Here is a 15912-nt window from a genome sequence, read left to right as displayed (position 1 = left end):
TGTGACTCATCACAAACTACTAATTTTGATTGAACAGTCACCTCCAGCATAGCAGGCTGGTCATGTACTACCTGTGGATCATACACTGTGAAGGGCTTTCTCATCTCTCTGGTTTCTGTGGGCAAAGGATCATTGCAGATGGCAAGAGATTTCTTGCACGAATGCTGGTTTCAGAATTGCTTTTAGCTGTGTGCTGAGCCTCCACACAGACTTTGGACCAGGTTAACTGGGTGGTACTTAGCTCAGTGCATTCTTTGTAAAATCTTGAGCAAACTAGAAAAGATTGTCAATGGTAATCATGGTGATTAGATTAGATCACTGCAGGGTTTCAGCCTCCCCAGAGTAAACATCTGCTTTTCAGTACCATAAATAGCAAGGCACTGCACTTTAGGCAAACTTGGCCTCAGTCCAAGAGAATGTCATTGTTTCCTGCTTTTCCTATGTATCTTCCTTTGCTTTTCAATCTATACCATGCTGTACTTCTGTGTGTACCCTCCTTTTGTTTCTTTTCAGCCATGTAGGAGTATGCATTGTGGTTGCTCTGTATTGGGTGCTTCTGCTGCTTGTTGCTGAATGCTAGCTCTGGTGTCATTCCAGTTAAGTTCAATGTATCTTTTGTCTTTGAAAATCAATGGAGAGCAAATTAAAAAAGAACTAGATTTCATGGTACCTCCAATTTAAAAACAAAATCATTCCATTTATGTTTGCTTGTGATGAGAGAGGTTTCTAGGGAGGCTGGTCTGGGAGACAAAATATGGTTTCTGCTTTTAATAAGCATCAGGAACCGTTTTTTCCTTTAGAAAACCTTGGATGCTTCACAGTCACTCTCATCTGAGCAGGAAAACAATATTCCAGGCTATTGTTTTGTTTACAGCAGATGTTGCCTTGTGCTGCAGAGTCTCAATTTGCAAACACATCAAGGGTCTTGGGAATTCTCTTGAGATCTTAGGGAGAAATATGTAAGATTAGCCGCCACAGGCCACGTTTGTGCTGCAGGTGTGGCAGTACAGGTAGAAGGAAGCACCTGAGGTGGCCTGTTGCTAGTACCTTCCTGTTCAGGAGTGAGGGCTACGTTTCCAGATGTGTGGTGATATCGGGAAAAATCAGATTGCAGCAAGTTCAGACTCCTCTGGGACTTGGGAAGATGCTGAGGTCTTGCTTGTTTAAACACCGCAGTGAGCTGGGAGCCTTGGAGAATTGGATTTGACAAAGAAGAAGGTTTGCTTACGTTCCCTTAAAACAGAGGGGGGGAAAAAAGAAACATGCTGAAAATAATTGAGTTTCTGGTGCTTTAAAAGCTTCTTAATGTTCTTCAAGTTCTTTTTTTCTGCAAAAGTATGTCCTTTTGATTGCAGTTCAGGCTTAGCAGAGTACAGTACATCTTGCCACAGAATGAGTAAATGAGCTCTGTTCTGCAGCTGCTATTGAATGACGATGTTGGAGCATGCCTTGGCTTATCAGTGAAGGCTGCCTAATGTATTCCACCCAGCCTACCTGAGTGTGCTCTGCAGCAGCAAACCCAATTAACTGTTTTTGTGCCTGCTGTACGAATGGTTTTAGCAGTTATGGGGGTGCTTCACTTGATAGTGTTTCAGTAAGACATGCCAGAGCGTGCGCTGGCCATTTCTCACACACCTCGGTTGCTCTCTGCAGCCAAAAAAATGCACCAGGAGCTTGCCATGGCACAGTCTGGCGAGGCAGCTCATGAGCAGAGTGTGCCTCATTAGCTTTACATTCATTAGTTTCTAAAAGCCTTCTGAATCAGATTTTGGGGCATGAGGAAGAGATTTACAGTCTATCCTACCAGTGTGACAGAATGTTGCTAGTCAAAAAAAGAGAGAAAATGGGCCTCTCTGGACCACTCTAAGGGGTTTTATTGTTTAGCTGTTGTTTTTCAAGATGCCTGAAACTATTTGGCTTTGCGTTTGTCTGTTATCTTCAACTCAGTCCTCCCACAAAAAGGCAAATACCTGCTTTTACTGAATTATTAACAATAATAGATAGAGCTTGCGTATCAATGAAAATTATGGACGTTTCCCAAGGCAATTGATTTAAACGGAGTTAAATTTAGTGGAAGCTTCTATTGGTGTAATGAATGCTCATTATAGAGCCTAATGTGCTTTAAGGGCTTGAAAACCTTCTCAGTAGGGAAGCCTGTTTTCCAGCAGAGGCACAGATGCCGTACCATGGCGCTGCTGTCACAACCGTATCCCATCGCTACACCCCAACATTTCTCTTTAACCTTGTGGGTTTTTTTCCCCTCTTGCAGAAGACCACCTCCCAGCTGGCTTCCCAACCATTGACATGGGCCCGCAGCTGAAGGTGGTGGAAAAGGCCCGCACAGCCACGATGCTCTGTGCTGCCAGCGGGAACCCTGACCCTGAAATCTCCTGGTTCAAGGACTTCCTGCCTGTCGACACCGCAACTAGCAACGGGCGAATCAAGCAGCTCCGCTCGGGTAAGGCAGCAAAGCAAGTAAGCCTTCCCTACCTCCTCACTCTTCCTCCCTTTTCTCATTACTTGCTGCTGTTATTTTTTTTTCCCTGAAATGCTATTCTAAATCCAAATATCTATTCGATTTGAGCTTGTTTCTTTTATGATATAAAACCAGTTTTTGGAGGTGATCCTCTCTGACAGGATATCATGGCTTGTTAAAGGTGGACATGCCTTTTGGAACATCACCTGGATTCCTTCTTCGGTAGACCATCTCGGCATTGCCCCAAATCCTTGGTAGACTCAGACATTCACTACCAACTCAACAAATCTCTGACATTTTTAACAGGAGCACATTGCAAACCAGGACAGTATGGTACTGGTTGAGACTTTACAATCACATGCTACTTCACTCCTTACGTAGACTCTGCGAGACAGTGCTCTGCTTTCTGTTGAGATCTTTGTGGTTCTTGCTAAGTGACTCCACAAGAATAAGGAAAAACCCCAGAAGCAGCAGTTCTGTGGATTTCAAAGGGAGGTGGACACAGTTTTGAAAAATGCCGTTTCTCTCTTTTTGTCTGTTTGCTTGATAAGCCAAATACCGGCTTTTGAAACACAGACGGTTACTTCTTGTGGGTGGCTAAGAAGGCACTCATTTTAACAAGGAACTCTTGTTTTTGTGCTGCACTGTTTGGTCTCCCAGGACTGTAAGACCCATTAGAAAATTAGAGAAAATAAAGCGTTGATTTATTCACTGATGAAGTGCAGCTCCCCAGCGTGAATTGCACTGGCTATTTGACAATACCCAGCAGCACTACGCAGCAGCTTTAGTCTGGGGGGAAAAAAAACAGCTCACATCCCATCTGTACTTTGTGTAGGGTAAACAGAGCTGGAACAACTTTGGTCTAGAAAAGTATCGTGCTTAAATAAGAGTCAAACTGCCTTGCCTGAGATGCATCTCTGGGCACTCAGAAGCCATTTGTTAGGAGTGCTGCTGCCGGGGCAACACCATCTTCCTCCAAGTGAGGTGAGAGTCTTGACACATCTCCCCATAGCAGGAGCCCTCTGTATAAATCTGATGATGCTTGGATGATAAGAAGTAGGCTTGAACTTGGGGGAGTGGGTAATGAGACATCACTCTCATCAAAAATAGAACCCAGCCTGACACTCCTGATCCCACCTTGATGTACTAGTGAGCGCTAATTATACTAATGCATTTATAGCTTATGAAATTTCCCAGTGACCTTTAGCTTATCTCCCCCACAACATGGTTTAATCTTGATCTGTTTGTGCTGAAGGAAAATATCACACTTGTTAATTATTCTGAGAAGCTTTAGGAAGCAGCAATAGGAAAGCGCACATGGATGTGTTTCACTTCATGGCTGACTAAATCAGCATCACAAATTGCCATAAATGAGCAACAAGGCAGCTCCTGATGCACTTGCTGTACGTTCCTCAGCCTCCTTTTCGCAGGCACTTGTCTGCCTCTCTACCAGCTGCTTCACAAGTTTAGTGAGATAGAAAGTTTAAAAACAAACTAGTAAACCCCGTCACCGTGTCCAAATCCTGCTTCCTTTTCGCTGTTCTTGAGCAACATCTCAATTGAATATTTCACCTGGGATTCAAACTCTAGAGCTGGCTGCTTGCTGAAGACACAGTAATTACCAAGGGAGGTGTCAAGGGAACCTTTTAGAAATCAATGAGCAGCACACATCCTCAGACTCGCAAAAGCAATTGGTTAGCTCTGTAATGTGGTAAGGGAGGTTCCCACAGTTCAATGCAAGAGACTTTCAGATATGAGTGAAGTTTTATTTTCAGGACCTGGTGATGCTATGCCGAGATTGCCCAAGGCTTTGCTTCACCCTGACTGAGTGGGGAGCAAGAAGTTCGCTGCTTCTTACGGGCCAGAAATCCAACCTTGCTAGCATTTGTGGATTCTTCCTGTGTTTTCAGTTGGTAAAAAGTAGGACCTGCACTTTAAATGGCCCAAGTACCACTTACCTGACTCTAGTCGCCCTGTGTGAGCAGTGTGATGGGTCAGGCAGTCCCTGATCCGTTCTGCAAGGTGCTAATTGAGCTCTCCAGCACTCCATCGTGGGCCAGAGCTGGTTTTCAAAGAAGAGTGTGTTTAAATACATACCTCATTATATGGGAGAGTTTAATAGTTTGCAGAGTCTCTGCTCCATTAAGATCATATCTTACAGCCAGCCTGGCATGTCTGCATGAATGTCAGTTTATACTATCTCAATCTAAATATACGCTCATTTAATTTCATTTAATTAAAACCCAATAAAAGCTAAACAGATGTAATACAGTTACAATAGCTACAGCAAGGGATGAGCTCAGCATTGCATATGCAGTGTCAAACAAGTACATATTATTATTCATATGTACTAAATATAGGTCATAAAGGTCAAAGCAGCTTGGGAGCCTGATTTAGAAAGGGGGGTTGAGGGATGATTTCATTTCTTTTTGCTTCTAGCATGGAATAAATGGCTAGAGGTAAAGCAGCACGTTCAGGAAAGGTGCTCTCTTGTGACACTCACAGTCATGTGGACTGGCAGTGCTCAGGGGGCTTCAGGCAGGGCTTTGAACTTGCACACAGTCAGATCGTGTGCCCATCGGGGCTCTGAACATCGGTTTCTAGAGATCTGTTCATCTTCTTTTAAGGTACCAGAGAGTTTGCGGTTTAAGTCAGCCAAGCCATCATCTTACACTCTTTTAACCCCAGAGGACTGGTGTCTTTGTCAGGAGCAAATGCACAGTTCATAAATCTGCCCTGTATCCAACCATGCCTCACTTACTAATTACATCGATATGTGTGTGTATGCATTTTTCTCATTAAACCTTCTGAGAGCACAACTCTTTTACATTCAGAGGGCTTTTTTCTCCCCCTTTCTCCCCAATACATTTATCTTTCCTCCTGAATAACGCTTAATTCTTTTTCAAGTCCATCTCTTGGGTAGTTTTGCCAGTAGCATTGGGCTAATTGCTCTAGAGATGAGAGCACAAATAAGTACAGGTTTTCATCTCCATTATCACAGATCAAGGCAAAAGCAAGGTCTCTGACTCATGCTGGTTGTAGCAAAATTCTCCCTTGCTCATCTTGCTAATACTTCCCACCTCTTGCGGAGAGGCTGCTTTTCTGCAAATGCAGTGACTCAGGACAACTCGCTGTTCTCCCCCAGGGTGCATAGCTTCAGTCATTACCTCTCAGTCATTGACACAGGATCTAAGGCCAGCTCGGAGCTGAGAAACCTCCCCAGCCTTCTAACTCATCTAAAACCTATTTGGTTGAACTGATTTTAAAACTGTCCAGACTTTGTAGTGCTGCGGGTGATGTACGTATTGGTTCTGGCAGCAAAGGTCAGTGCTGCACCTCTAACTGTGTTTTAAAATTAGTTGATAATGTGTCAGAAATTCCCTCAATATAGATTGTGCTGGTGCTTCACAGTTACATAAACATTCTTGGATCACAAGCTCCTGAAGACCTCAAAGCAACTCTGATGGTATTTGTACTCTCAAAGCTCTTGAGTGATACTTCCAGTGAGTTTCAGAGTCGAAGAGTTGCTCTTCCACCTTGCTCTTCAGAAGACGTCTAAAGCAAAACACCAAATTAGAGTAAATGATTATTCTGAATGATAACACACAGATATCTGTGGCAATGTAAGGAAATTCAGGCAACATTGTCATCTTTTATCTAGTAAAGAACTTGGTCTTAAAGCAAGTATCTTTCTCTTTTAATCACCATCAATTAACTGAGTTACGGAACCGTGCCCTAGACCCTAGTGTGGCTTGCAGGCAATTAACTGCAAGTAAAGTATCAGAGAGGGCTCTGCAGGTGACTTCAGTCACCCTCTGGAAAAGTGTAAGCACCTCTATCAAAGCAGCAGCGGGAGCCGGCTCACCAGATCATCTTGCTGCATTTATGCCCTTATTAGCAGCAAGCATTTTCATTTTAGTCTTCATCCTATAGGTAGAAGCACTGTTTACTTGGAAACAAAAGAATTACCCAGCATAGACAGAAGAAACTTGTGAAGAGAGGTGGTGCTTGTCCCAGTGAAATGGCAGTGAGGGCTATATCCTGCTTCCCTGATAACAGCCAGCAGTCAGTACCCAACGGAAGACGTTCAGCTCGTGGCGAGAAACAGCTTTGCGACAAGGCATCAGATGGGCATCAATTTGGGACAAGGTGTTTTAAGGACAGCCCTAAAGAATGGGGATCGGGGAGTATTGTCCAAAAGGATCAGAAAAAACACAAAAGGATGCTCTCTCAGGAAGGACTGACTGGATGAGGGTCAAAGCAGTGTCACGGCCGATCACTGGACAGCTGAGCTCTTATTTCCTGGAAGAACCCACACGGGACATCTTGGTCTTGCTGTGTGAGGCTCACACAAAAGTGATGGATGGGATCCACACAGGCTCCACGTTGCAAATGGTGGCAAATAATCTTTCCTGTAGTACTTCTGAAAATAGTTTCCCCTAAAACTATGTTAGGAAGTAGGCAAAAGCACTGTCAGAGGTCTCTGGGATTCGGTGTTCCGCGGCTCTCGTGCCCAGTTGCAGGCAGCAAGAGCCTTGGTTTCTCTGTTTGATGTTGCTTTAGAGTGATTTTTTGGTGGTTTAGGTTCCTACATGGAAGTGGGGCGATGATAAGCTGGGGTGAGTTTGTATCAGCAGAGTGAAGATCCTTCTCCAACAGAGCCTGTCTTCCACACTGGGAACTACTGATGCAAATAATCCCATGGAGTTTTCCAATGTATCATCCCATGTTTTGCTTTGCCTTGGGCACCTGCCTGTGCACTTCCAGTACACAGAGGATGTCAGGATCAGCATTCACTCCTGACTGAAGTGAATGAATGGTCTGTTATTCACTGTGTGTTATCATGAAGGGAAAATGAACTTCCTTGTGAGTGTTTCAGACCTTTCAAACACAAAGAATTGAGTTTGAAGTTCATCTCGGGATGCCCTTTGCATGAAGCAGCCTGAGAATCACAGGGCACAAGGTGACCTCAGTAACTATTTGAGTGATGGCACCTCCATCACTCGATGGACTCTCTTATGTCGGAACTCCATGGCCTATGTGCTGTGATTTGGTCCCTTTGAGAAACACCCTGAAAGGACAACAGCCGTAGGTGCATTGTCATATGATGTGAAGGGCAAATGGAAACGTTTCTCTCTTCTGGATGAGGAAGTTTGAGCTCCAACAGAGAAGCCTTGTGCACTTCATGTAATTCTGTCCTCCAAGTGAAGAGTGAAAGTCTTTAACTTTGCAGAGGCAAGAGAGACCCAGAACAAACACTGCACTAAATACAGCAAGCCTCTGTACTGCTCCCACAAGGGCTGGCTTACATTCAGAGGCCAGGAAGACTGGGATTTAACACAGGAAAAAGTGACCTGGTCATACTTATGTTTTAGGGAATCTGCTTCAAGTATGCAGTCGCTCCTAAGAGCTCTGTATAGACAATTGTGTATTAGAGAAAGGGCTTAGCCTCTACAGGGAATAGACTTAAAGATTTGCTGCAAATCTTTTCAGTTCTAGGGCAGAACAACAAACCCTATTTCAGCCAGATGAGAGAGAAGGAAGTTCTGCTTTCTGCCCCTTGGGCTTGTGCTCAAAGTCATTGCACTGTTCCCACGGGCAGTGACACAGTGTGGTGATGCTTTTCTTAACTCTGAGGGTTGTGGAAGGGGACAAGGAGGGGGGACGGGAGGGGTGAGGGAGGCCCTAGACCAAACAGAGCAAAAATAAACCTTGGCAAACTTTCCAACAAGCAAAGAGAAATAACCCTGTTTTCCATGGCTGTGCGATTCCATGCAAGTATCTCTGGGTATAACTGTTCTGTCAAGGGTAGTGGTAGTTACTAAGATAGATAAATAAGCAGCAGATTTATTATTGCAAGAGAAAGAGAGAGAGAGATTAACTACAGCTTCAGTCACTGCAAGATCTTTCCTGATGCTTCAGTCATCTGTGGATAGAAAGTGTCAGAAAATATAACCAGACATAAAGTTAAAATGGGGTAATGTCATCTTGGCAGAGAAAAACGCTGAAATGAGTAGTTTGAATTGCTGCTCCTGCTTGGAGAAAGGACTCTGCCTAAAGGAAGAGTAGTTAGGAAAGAAAATGTGTAAATATTGTAATTACTTTTAAGGGGCGAGTTAAACATGCTTAAAATGTGCCTTCTTTGTATTTTCAGAAATTCTTTTCTGTCTTTCTTTCCCATTGGGTGATCATTGTTGTGGATAATGGAATGAGCTGTAAATCTGAGATACACGACACTCTTGTATGCATACTGGTATTTATTAATCAATACACTGAACATGATTTGACACACTGTGTCCTGTTTAACCCTGTTTTTCTGTCTGTTTAAACTCCTCAGTTTTCTTTGGTAAGTGCTTGGTATTCAGATCCTACAAATCTGCATAAAACCAACACATACCATGAACTGCCTACAGATTCGATCTGCATGAATCTCTCACTTATACTAACAGCCTTCATATGTGCAAAATAAGACCAAGGGGACAAAAATGGGGAGTAGAAGGGTTCCCTGCCAATTTGCCCAACTGGAGCATCTCCCCTTCAGTCATGCTTCATTAGTGAATGTATGCTGAGCTCAAGATACTGACCAGTGGATCCTCCAGTTGCTAAACAACATTGACCTCATAAAACAAGCCTTTAGAGATCGTTGCACAGGGATAAGCTCATTCCCAAAGAAGCCCTCCTTATAAGTTACTCGTCATTACAGCATGTAAAATTATCTCCAGTGCCTTATAAAGAGGGTAGAGATTCCCTAACATCCAAATTAGGCAGGGGCAGCGGGAGGTCTGGCTAGCATGCCATTGTTACATTACCAGAAACTACTTGTCTTCAAAATATTTCTGTATATAAAGTTAATTCTGCGTGACTCCAGTTTCTTTGCTGGAGGGAACCCGATGCAAGGGTTACGTGAATGCAGAAAATGACTCAAAGCCGATTCCTTACACTCTCCCCTTTGGTTTAATGTCTTTAAGCGAGCAGATTTTGTCCCACTGGTCATTCTAACCTCAAAGCAAAATTGCACCTGGCGCCTGCAGCCATGCGCTTTCCTCTCCCCCTGCGCAGCACACTCACGGTCACACAGCCTCGGGGACACCCGCTCCGTGTTCTGTGTGAGGAATGACGGGGCACCGCACCATCTCCCCAGGCGTGTCCTCCATCCCAACTGCTTGAACAGTGCTGTGGGTGAATGCGAGGGTGAGGCCAGCCCTCAACGCCACCGCGGCAGCTTAGTTCAGCCCCCCCCACCCCCGTTCAGGAGGGTGGTTGGCTGTAATGGCAAGGTGCAGGGCTGGATGCTGCACTCCTGGGAGCAGTGGGCTTTACTAACCTCCTGAGAGTGTCACTGACTTTGCACATCAGTTTCTTTTTGTTTATTCCTGTCGCGCTAATACAAATTCTAGCTTTGAAAAGAACTTTCTGCTTTTTAGTTATAATTTTCTTCCTTTCCTCTCTGTACTAATGCTTCTCTCTAATCTTATTTGCATTCAAATTACCTCACCAGGTGGTACACCGATCAGAGGTAAGAATGCTGAAATGTGCCTCCAGTTGTCACGTCACTCCATCTCCTGTCTGCCTTGTCCCTTCTCCTCCAGTGTTTCTCATCGCCAGCTTTTACTCTCAGCCCTAACTCTGCCAGCGCTCTCACTCATCCACACTCTCCCACCACCAGTGTGTTTCTTTTGCTTGGTTTTTAGCGTGGTTCCTTGTAGACTCATCCATTGCGGTTTTGCACTGTCGAAAGGGGGTTATCCGACAGAAAGTTTGCAGACAGGAAAGATGGTCCCTGGCCTCCTCCGTGGGAGGGTTGACATCTCCTGCGAGTCTCTCAACTCCCCGTGCAGTTGTGACCTCTGAGGTTTTGCATCTAGGGGGTTTTTAATGGATTGCTGTGGTGTAAGTGTAAAGAGGTAACGTTTTCACAAGAGAACAGACAAATTCTTCTCTGCTGCTCTTGGTGGGCATGAAACTGTAACCAGAAGGAGATAAAATCCTTGAAAGTTTGAGCAAATCTGGCTGTGGGATAAGGAGCAAACCTTTGTTTGCCTTCCTCGTGTTTGCCTTTCAAGCGTGCTCACCCTCTAACGTAGCAGCAGCAGCGGCAGAGTGGAGAACCACCGCTCCAGCCCCTCCTTCTCCAAGCCAGACATGCCGATGTTGCTTTGTAGCACAAAGATTTGTTTTGAGTAGATGAATCAGAAGCACATCTGGCTGCTTTAAGCCTTCATTAATTAAACCCAGCCCTGGTTTGACAGCCCAGTGTACACAGTCCCTGGCTAGTTTTCACAGCCTGTATGTACCAGTAATGACTTTCCAATTGGAGCATTGTCTTTTCTAGCCTAAACGCTCCAAGCTGTCCCTTTAGATTAACTGCAGTGTGTTAATCAGCGTTACATGCTAAGGTCCTCTTGTGATTTTGGTTACCCCTGTTAACTGCCCCCTGGATTTCTCCACAGAATGGCCACCACCTACAAATCAACACGACCTCGTTGGTTCAGTTTTCCCCCTTGTCCCCTTTCCTCCTCCTTTTCCCTGAATCGCTGCTGGAAGTTAATAATCTGACTCTCTGGAACTGGTTCTGTTGCTGAGGGTTAATGTTTTCAGCTCCTGTTAAGTGATTCTAGAGTAAATGTGAATTGCCGTTTGATGCATATTTGCATTAAGTTGCCTCTGTAGCAAATCTGGGTCAGGGAAAAAGACTGCAAACCTGATTTTGATATGAATGGGCTTATAGATCTGTCATTCCTCCCTTTGGAACGCTGGAGATTGACAGCTGTGATGTTACAAGCTCCTTAAACTATTTCTTCATCTCCTATTTCTACTGCAAATCCTAAAATGAAGCGACAGCTCGAATGCTAAGTAGCCAGGCTCTCAGAGCTCGCACGCCGTGCGCCATCCGGGGGCCTCCCGCGCGCCCACCCTGCCTAATGACATTAGTGACTCAGCACCAGAACCGCATGGGTGCTCCATACCCCCTGCTTGGGAGCCGAACGCATCTCTGTGGACAGAACCATCCATCTCATAAAACATAAGTTCCCCACACCCCCACCCCCTCCCCTTCCCACCCCCGTTTGAGTCCTGACGAGGTATTTTAAGAGTGTTCTTGACATTATTTAAAATATATGTGTCCTGTTTGAATGTCAAAGATGACATTTCTGTGAGAGCAAACAGAAGCCACGTGCTGCTCTCTTGGCTTCTCCCAGAGGATTTCTGTCAGCCTGATGCCTTTTATTTAAAACGGAGGTCACTGAATTTCTAAAGATAATGACAGATTAGATGAAAGTGCTTTTGTGATGGTGAGGTTGTGTCCATGTAGAAGTGACTGTTCTGCCATGTTCTATACCCAGCTGCACTCTTGTTCCTCATTAAGGTAAGTCTGATGCTTTGGAATCCATTAATTTGGTCTGAAAGGAAGGGTGAACTGATGGCTCTTAGCAAACCCTTTGGTAATGATGGGGGGAGGTGGGATGGGAAGGGGTGGTTTTGGTTTGATTTAATTGCTGCTGTGACTGTGTCGCTAGGAGTTGTGTGTCTGGAGTACATGTGAGGTTCGAGCATTATCCAAGGCCTTTGTGCCAGAGCAGTGGAGAACCCACTCACAGGGAGCAGCGTGTGGTTAGTGAGAAGCCAACTTGAGAAATTCTGCCATTCCCCTCCTGCAAACAGGAGGAGATCTTTCTCTCTAAACACCTCATTTGACCTTACCCGCCCCATATTCTCTCCTTTCTCTCTGGCTTCCCTGAAACAGGAGAAGCTCCCATCTATAATTCAGAATCTCCATTTGTAGCTTCACTCTTTACCCCCTCTGGGACTGTCCCGGATGGTTATTTAATCTTGAAATCCCTATTTGTTCATCAGAAAGACTTGGAGCTGGCAGATGCCCATCAGACTAGGCAACAGCTAGCTACTTAAGGTGACCTGCAGATAGGATCAGCAAATCCCTGTTTAAGCAAGTTCTACCCCGTTCTTATTCTCGGAGTAGAATGTAAGAGATTTCTTTCCAGCGTTTCTCTGGAATCAAAACTCGTGCAGCCTTTTGTGAAACCTGGCTGCATTTTCCTGCCCCGGGCTGTGACAGAGAGCAGAGCACAGTTGTGGTTCTGGTGGGTGCTGGACTGAACATGAGTTAGATTGGATGCACATGAGGAGGTAAAGAAATATCATCTCAGGCATTATCCCTCTCCAGTCAGATTTATTTGTTACTTTTCTGTCACCACAGGAAATATCTGAGGTTCCTATACATAAGAGTATTTCTTCCCTGCAGACGTCAGCGTAGCAGAGGTCTGTCTGAATTAACTTTAGATCAGCTCACTTGGGTGTCAGAAGCTGTCTGACTGGGAAGCCAGGTAAACACCCACACCGACTTGTGTATAGCTGCAGCTTGAGCGTTGCCAGTCCCCAGCCAACTAGTTTAAATATAGCTCCAGTATTTCGGAGCTCTTCTGCGAGCTGGAGCGTAAAAGCCATCCAGAGAGATTAGAGGAAGCTAAAAGAATTTTGCTGTCTCTTTTTGAGCATGTGTTTGTACATTTGATTGCACTTTGTATGTGATAGGATTTCCCCCCACCCTCCTATGTTTCTTGAGCTTTTCCAGTCACCAAGAAAAAGTGAAAGGAACAGTTTAAAAATGAGAGAGATGCTTGCAGGAGCAGGCAGTGGCGGGGAGGCTGGGTGGGGTAGTGCCTGCAAATGTTTGGAATGCCATATTTCTTACTGTCAGGATTCAGATTGACTCATGTCCCTTTAGAGGCACACAGAGGCTTTACTGTGCATTTGACAGCTTCGCTTCTGGTGCAGAGTCCCCCAGGGTTTCCTGTACCTGCTGGTGAGAGAGAGCATCCTCAAGCTCCGCTGTGTAAGAGGAGACCTCGTGCTGCTGAGCACATTGGGTCTCCTCCACTCTCTCTCTGCCTGGGCCAGGCTTGGTGGCAGCAGTCAGGTACTATCAGCAGCTGCCTCCAGTGCACAGGAGAGCCATTTCTTAGCAGCAGTGCCATCCAGAACAGGCCCCTTGCATGCCAGTCACCGGCCTCTCAGGCATAATGACCATAATGAACACTAACAATGAAAATATATTTGTAGTTATCTTGTTTTGCATAATTGGCAGTGCTGATGGCTGGTGCAGGCTAGGTGTGATCCTCTGAAACAGCTGTGAGATGCTGCTGGTACAAATTACCAAAAGCAGTGAGTATGGGAAACGCTTATTTGCGTTGTTAGCGGCTCTCCTGTGGTTTTGGTGTCTTTCAGTTTCTCCCACAGCAAGCGTTAGTCATCTCAGGCAGCAGCCAGGGCATCAAAGTCCAAATCCCTCTTTGTCACTGCTTTGTGGTATCTTTTTCTCCACCGTTTATAGGTCATTGTTTGCTCTGGGCTTGCCTCTTGACCTGCTCCACAGCTCCCTGGATACTATTAGGAGGATTCTCCTCTTCTGGGAGGGAATTTTGAGCAGAAGAGGGATTGGGACCCACACCTAGGCACTAGCTGAAGGGGTGTCTAAGGGTACTACTTCAGTAAAAGTGCTGTTTCTGTTGGAGGTAGGGAGGTAGGAGGAAAGAGAAGGAAGGGGTTTGGGATAGCCATGTGTTTCAGTGTGCAGAGTGGGCAAAATTTAGCTCTTCTCCATGAGGAAGAGCTGTAGTCAGGTAGCTGAGTTCATTAACATCTGCATTGCAAGTCCTTTCCTTAGATGAGTGCTGTGACTGCAGCCTGGTTCCTCCAGCTTGGGTACTTGAGGGAGCGTTTCATTCCATGTCTAATTTTATAACCAGGGCAGAAGGTCAGTCCACCTTGCTCTGAGCCAGCAGGGCTGAGACTATGAGTGCCCTGCTAGAGAAACGGAGCTGCTCCCACAGCTGGGGATGGAGCTCTGATCGGAACCGATGGGGAAGAGTGTCACCCCAAGGGCTGCTTTGTTGAGCACTCTATGTGCTCTCTGGGAAAAGAGAGCACAAGCAGCCAATGAGCCATGTAGCAGGATTTCAGAGATCAGTTTGTATGGCAGCTTGGAGCTTTTAACATTTGGTTTGTCACCTAGAGGAGAGAGTGACAAGCCCTCCATGGCACAACAGTACCCTGTGCTGCCAAGAAGTAGCCCTTATCAGGATCTGCCTTCCCCATGTTCTCTCTGTGCAGTGCACTTCTTAAATGCTTCTTTTAACCACTGTCACTGCAACTAATGATTCTGCCTGAGCACAAGTATATTTGAATAGATAAGTATCTTGGAGAGCTGCTAACGGGGATGCTGTCTCTGGCAAGGAGATACCAGCACACAGTAAAGAACCTATAAGGGATGCTTGTCAATCAGCAGGGCCAACTCCTGCCCTCAGCTCCAGAAAGCTCTGCATTGTCACCATTCCCCCTGGCACTGGAGAGCAGCCAGGGATTTTTCTCAGGAGCTGTCAGCTCCCTGATAAGCTCAGATGCATTATCAGGAACAGATTTGAGCTGCAAGCGAGATCAACCTGATACAGCAGCGTGGTGAGGAACGGCTGCCCCTCTTCTGCTGGAGCCCTTGTGGGTCAGGGTGCTTGGCAGGCAGCAGCAGTTGAGTGGTACTCAGCAGGGAGGGGATTCACATGTACAGCCCCACAAGCTCCCAAACAAGCTGTTCACCTGTCCCCTCTGTACACATCTGCACAGCTCACACATCCACTGAAGCTGTGCTACCTGATTGCACATCAGGGACTGGAACATCTTTCATACGAGGAAAGGCTGCAGGAACTGGGGCTGTTTAGTCTGGAGAAGAGGAGACTGAGGGGAGATCTTATTAACATATATAAATATCTCAATGGTGGGTGTCAGGAGGTTGGGACATCCCTTTTTTCTATAGTAGCCAGCAACAGGACAAGGGGTGATGGGATGAAGCTGGAACACAAAAAGTTCCACTTAAATATAAGAAACAACTCTTTCCCTGTTGAGGTGAGGGAGCCCTGGCACAGGCTGCCCAGAGGGGTTGTGGAGGCTCCTTCCTTGGAGGCCTTCAAGACCCACCTGGACATGTTCCTATGTGACCTGATCTAGGTGACCCTGCTTCTGCAGGGGGTTGGACTAGATGATCTCTAAAGGTCCCTTCCAACCCCTACCATTCTGTGATTCTATGACTCAGTCATGCAAATGAGAACAAGGCACCTTGGCACAGGACCACTGGAAAAGTCCATATGAGAAGTCTGCAGTAACATCCTGTGTGAATGAGACCTTAGTCAGCAACTTGTGCAGCAGAAATCCCAAAGTAATGAATGTAAATCAGCCTTCCTAGCCCTGGTTTGCAGAGACACAGAAGACTATAACATGAGACGTTGACAGGACTGGGAATAGAAATCAGGTCCTTTGCACTTGTCAAAGCAGAGAATTCACTGCACTTTTGAAGGTCTTGGATGCAGCTTCCATTAACTTCAGCCAAAGGAGCTACTCAGGACTCAGTTCTTCCTTTCCTGTAGCTACTT

At 45.7% G+C, this 15912-nt stretch overlaps 1 protein-coding gene across 3 annotated transcripts in view; it reads left to right on the top strand.

Annotated features, from left to right (window-relative positions):
- The window catches only part of PTPRF (protein tyrosine phosphatase receptor type F), a 390398-nt gene that overhangs the window by 280164 nt on the left and 94322 nt on the right, over positions 1-15912 (top strand). For all 3 annotated transcript variants that reach the window (XM_062004246.1, XM_062004247.1, XM_062004245.1), the window contains exon 6: positions 2270-2458. In XM_062004246.1, the coding sequence (XP_061860230.1) occupies positions 2270-2458 (189 nt within the window). The remainder of the gene's footprint in view (positions 1-2269; positions 2459-15912) is intronic.

Source organism: Colius striatus, chromosome 10 (genome assembly GCF_028858725.1).
Source record: "Colius striatus isolate bColStr4 chromosome 10, bColStr4.1.hap1, whole genome shotgun sequence".
NCBI lineage: Eukaryota > Metazoa > Chordata > Aves > Coliiformes > Coliidae > Colius > Colius striatus.
This window is presented reverse-complemented; position numbering and strand designations above follow the sequence as displayed.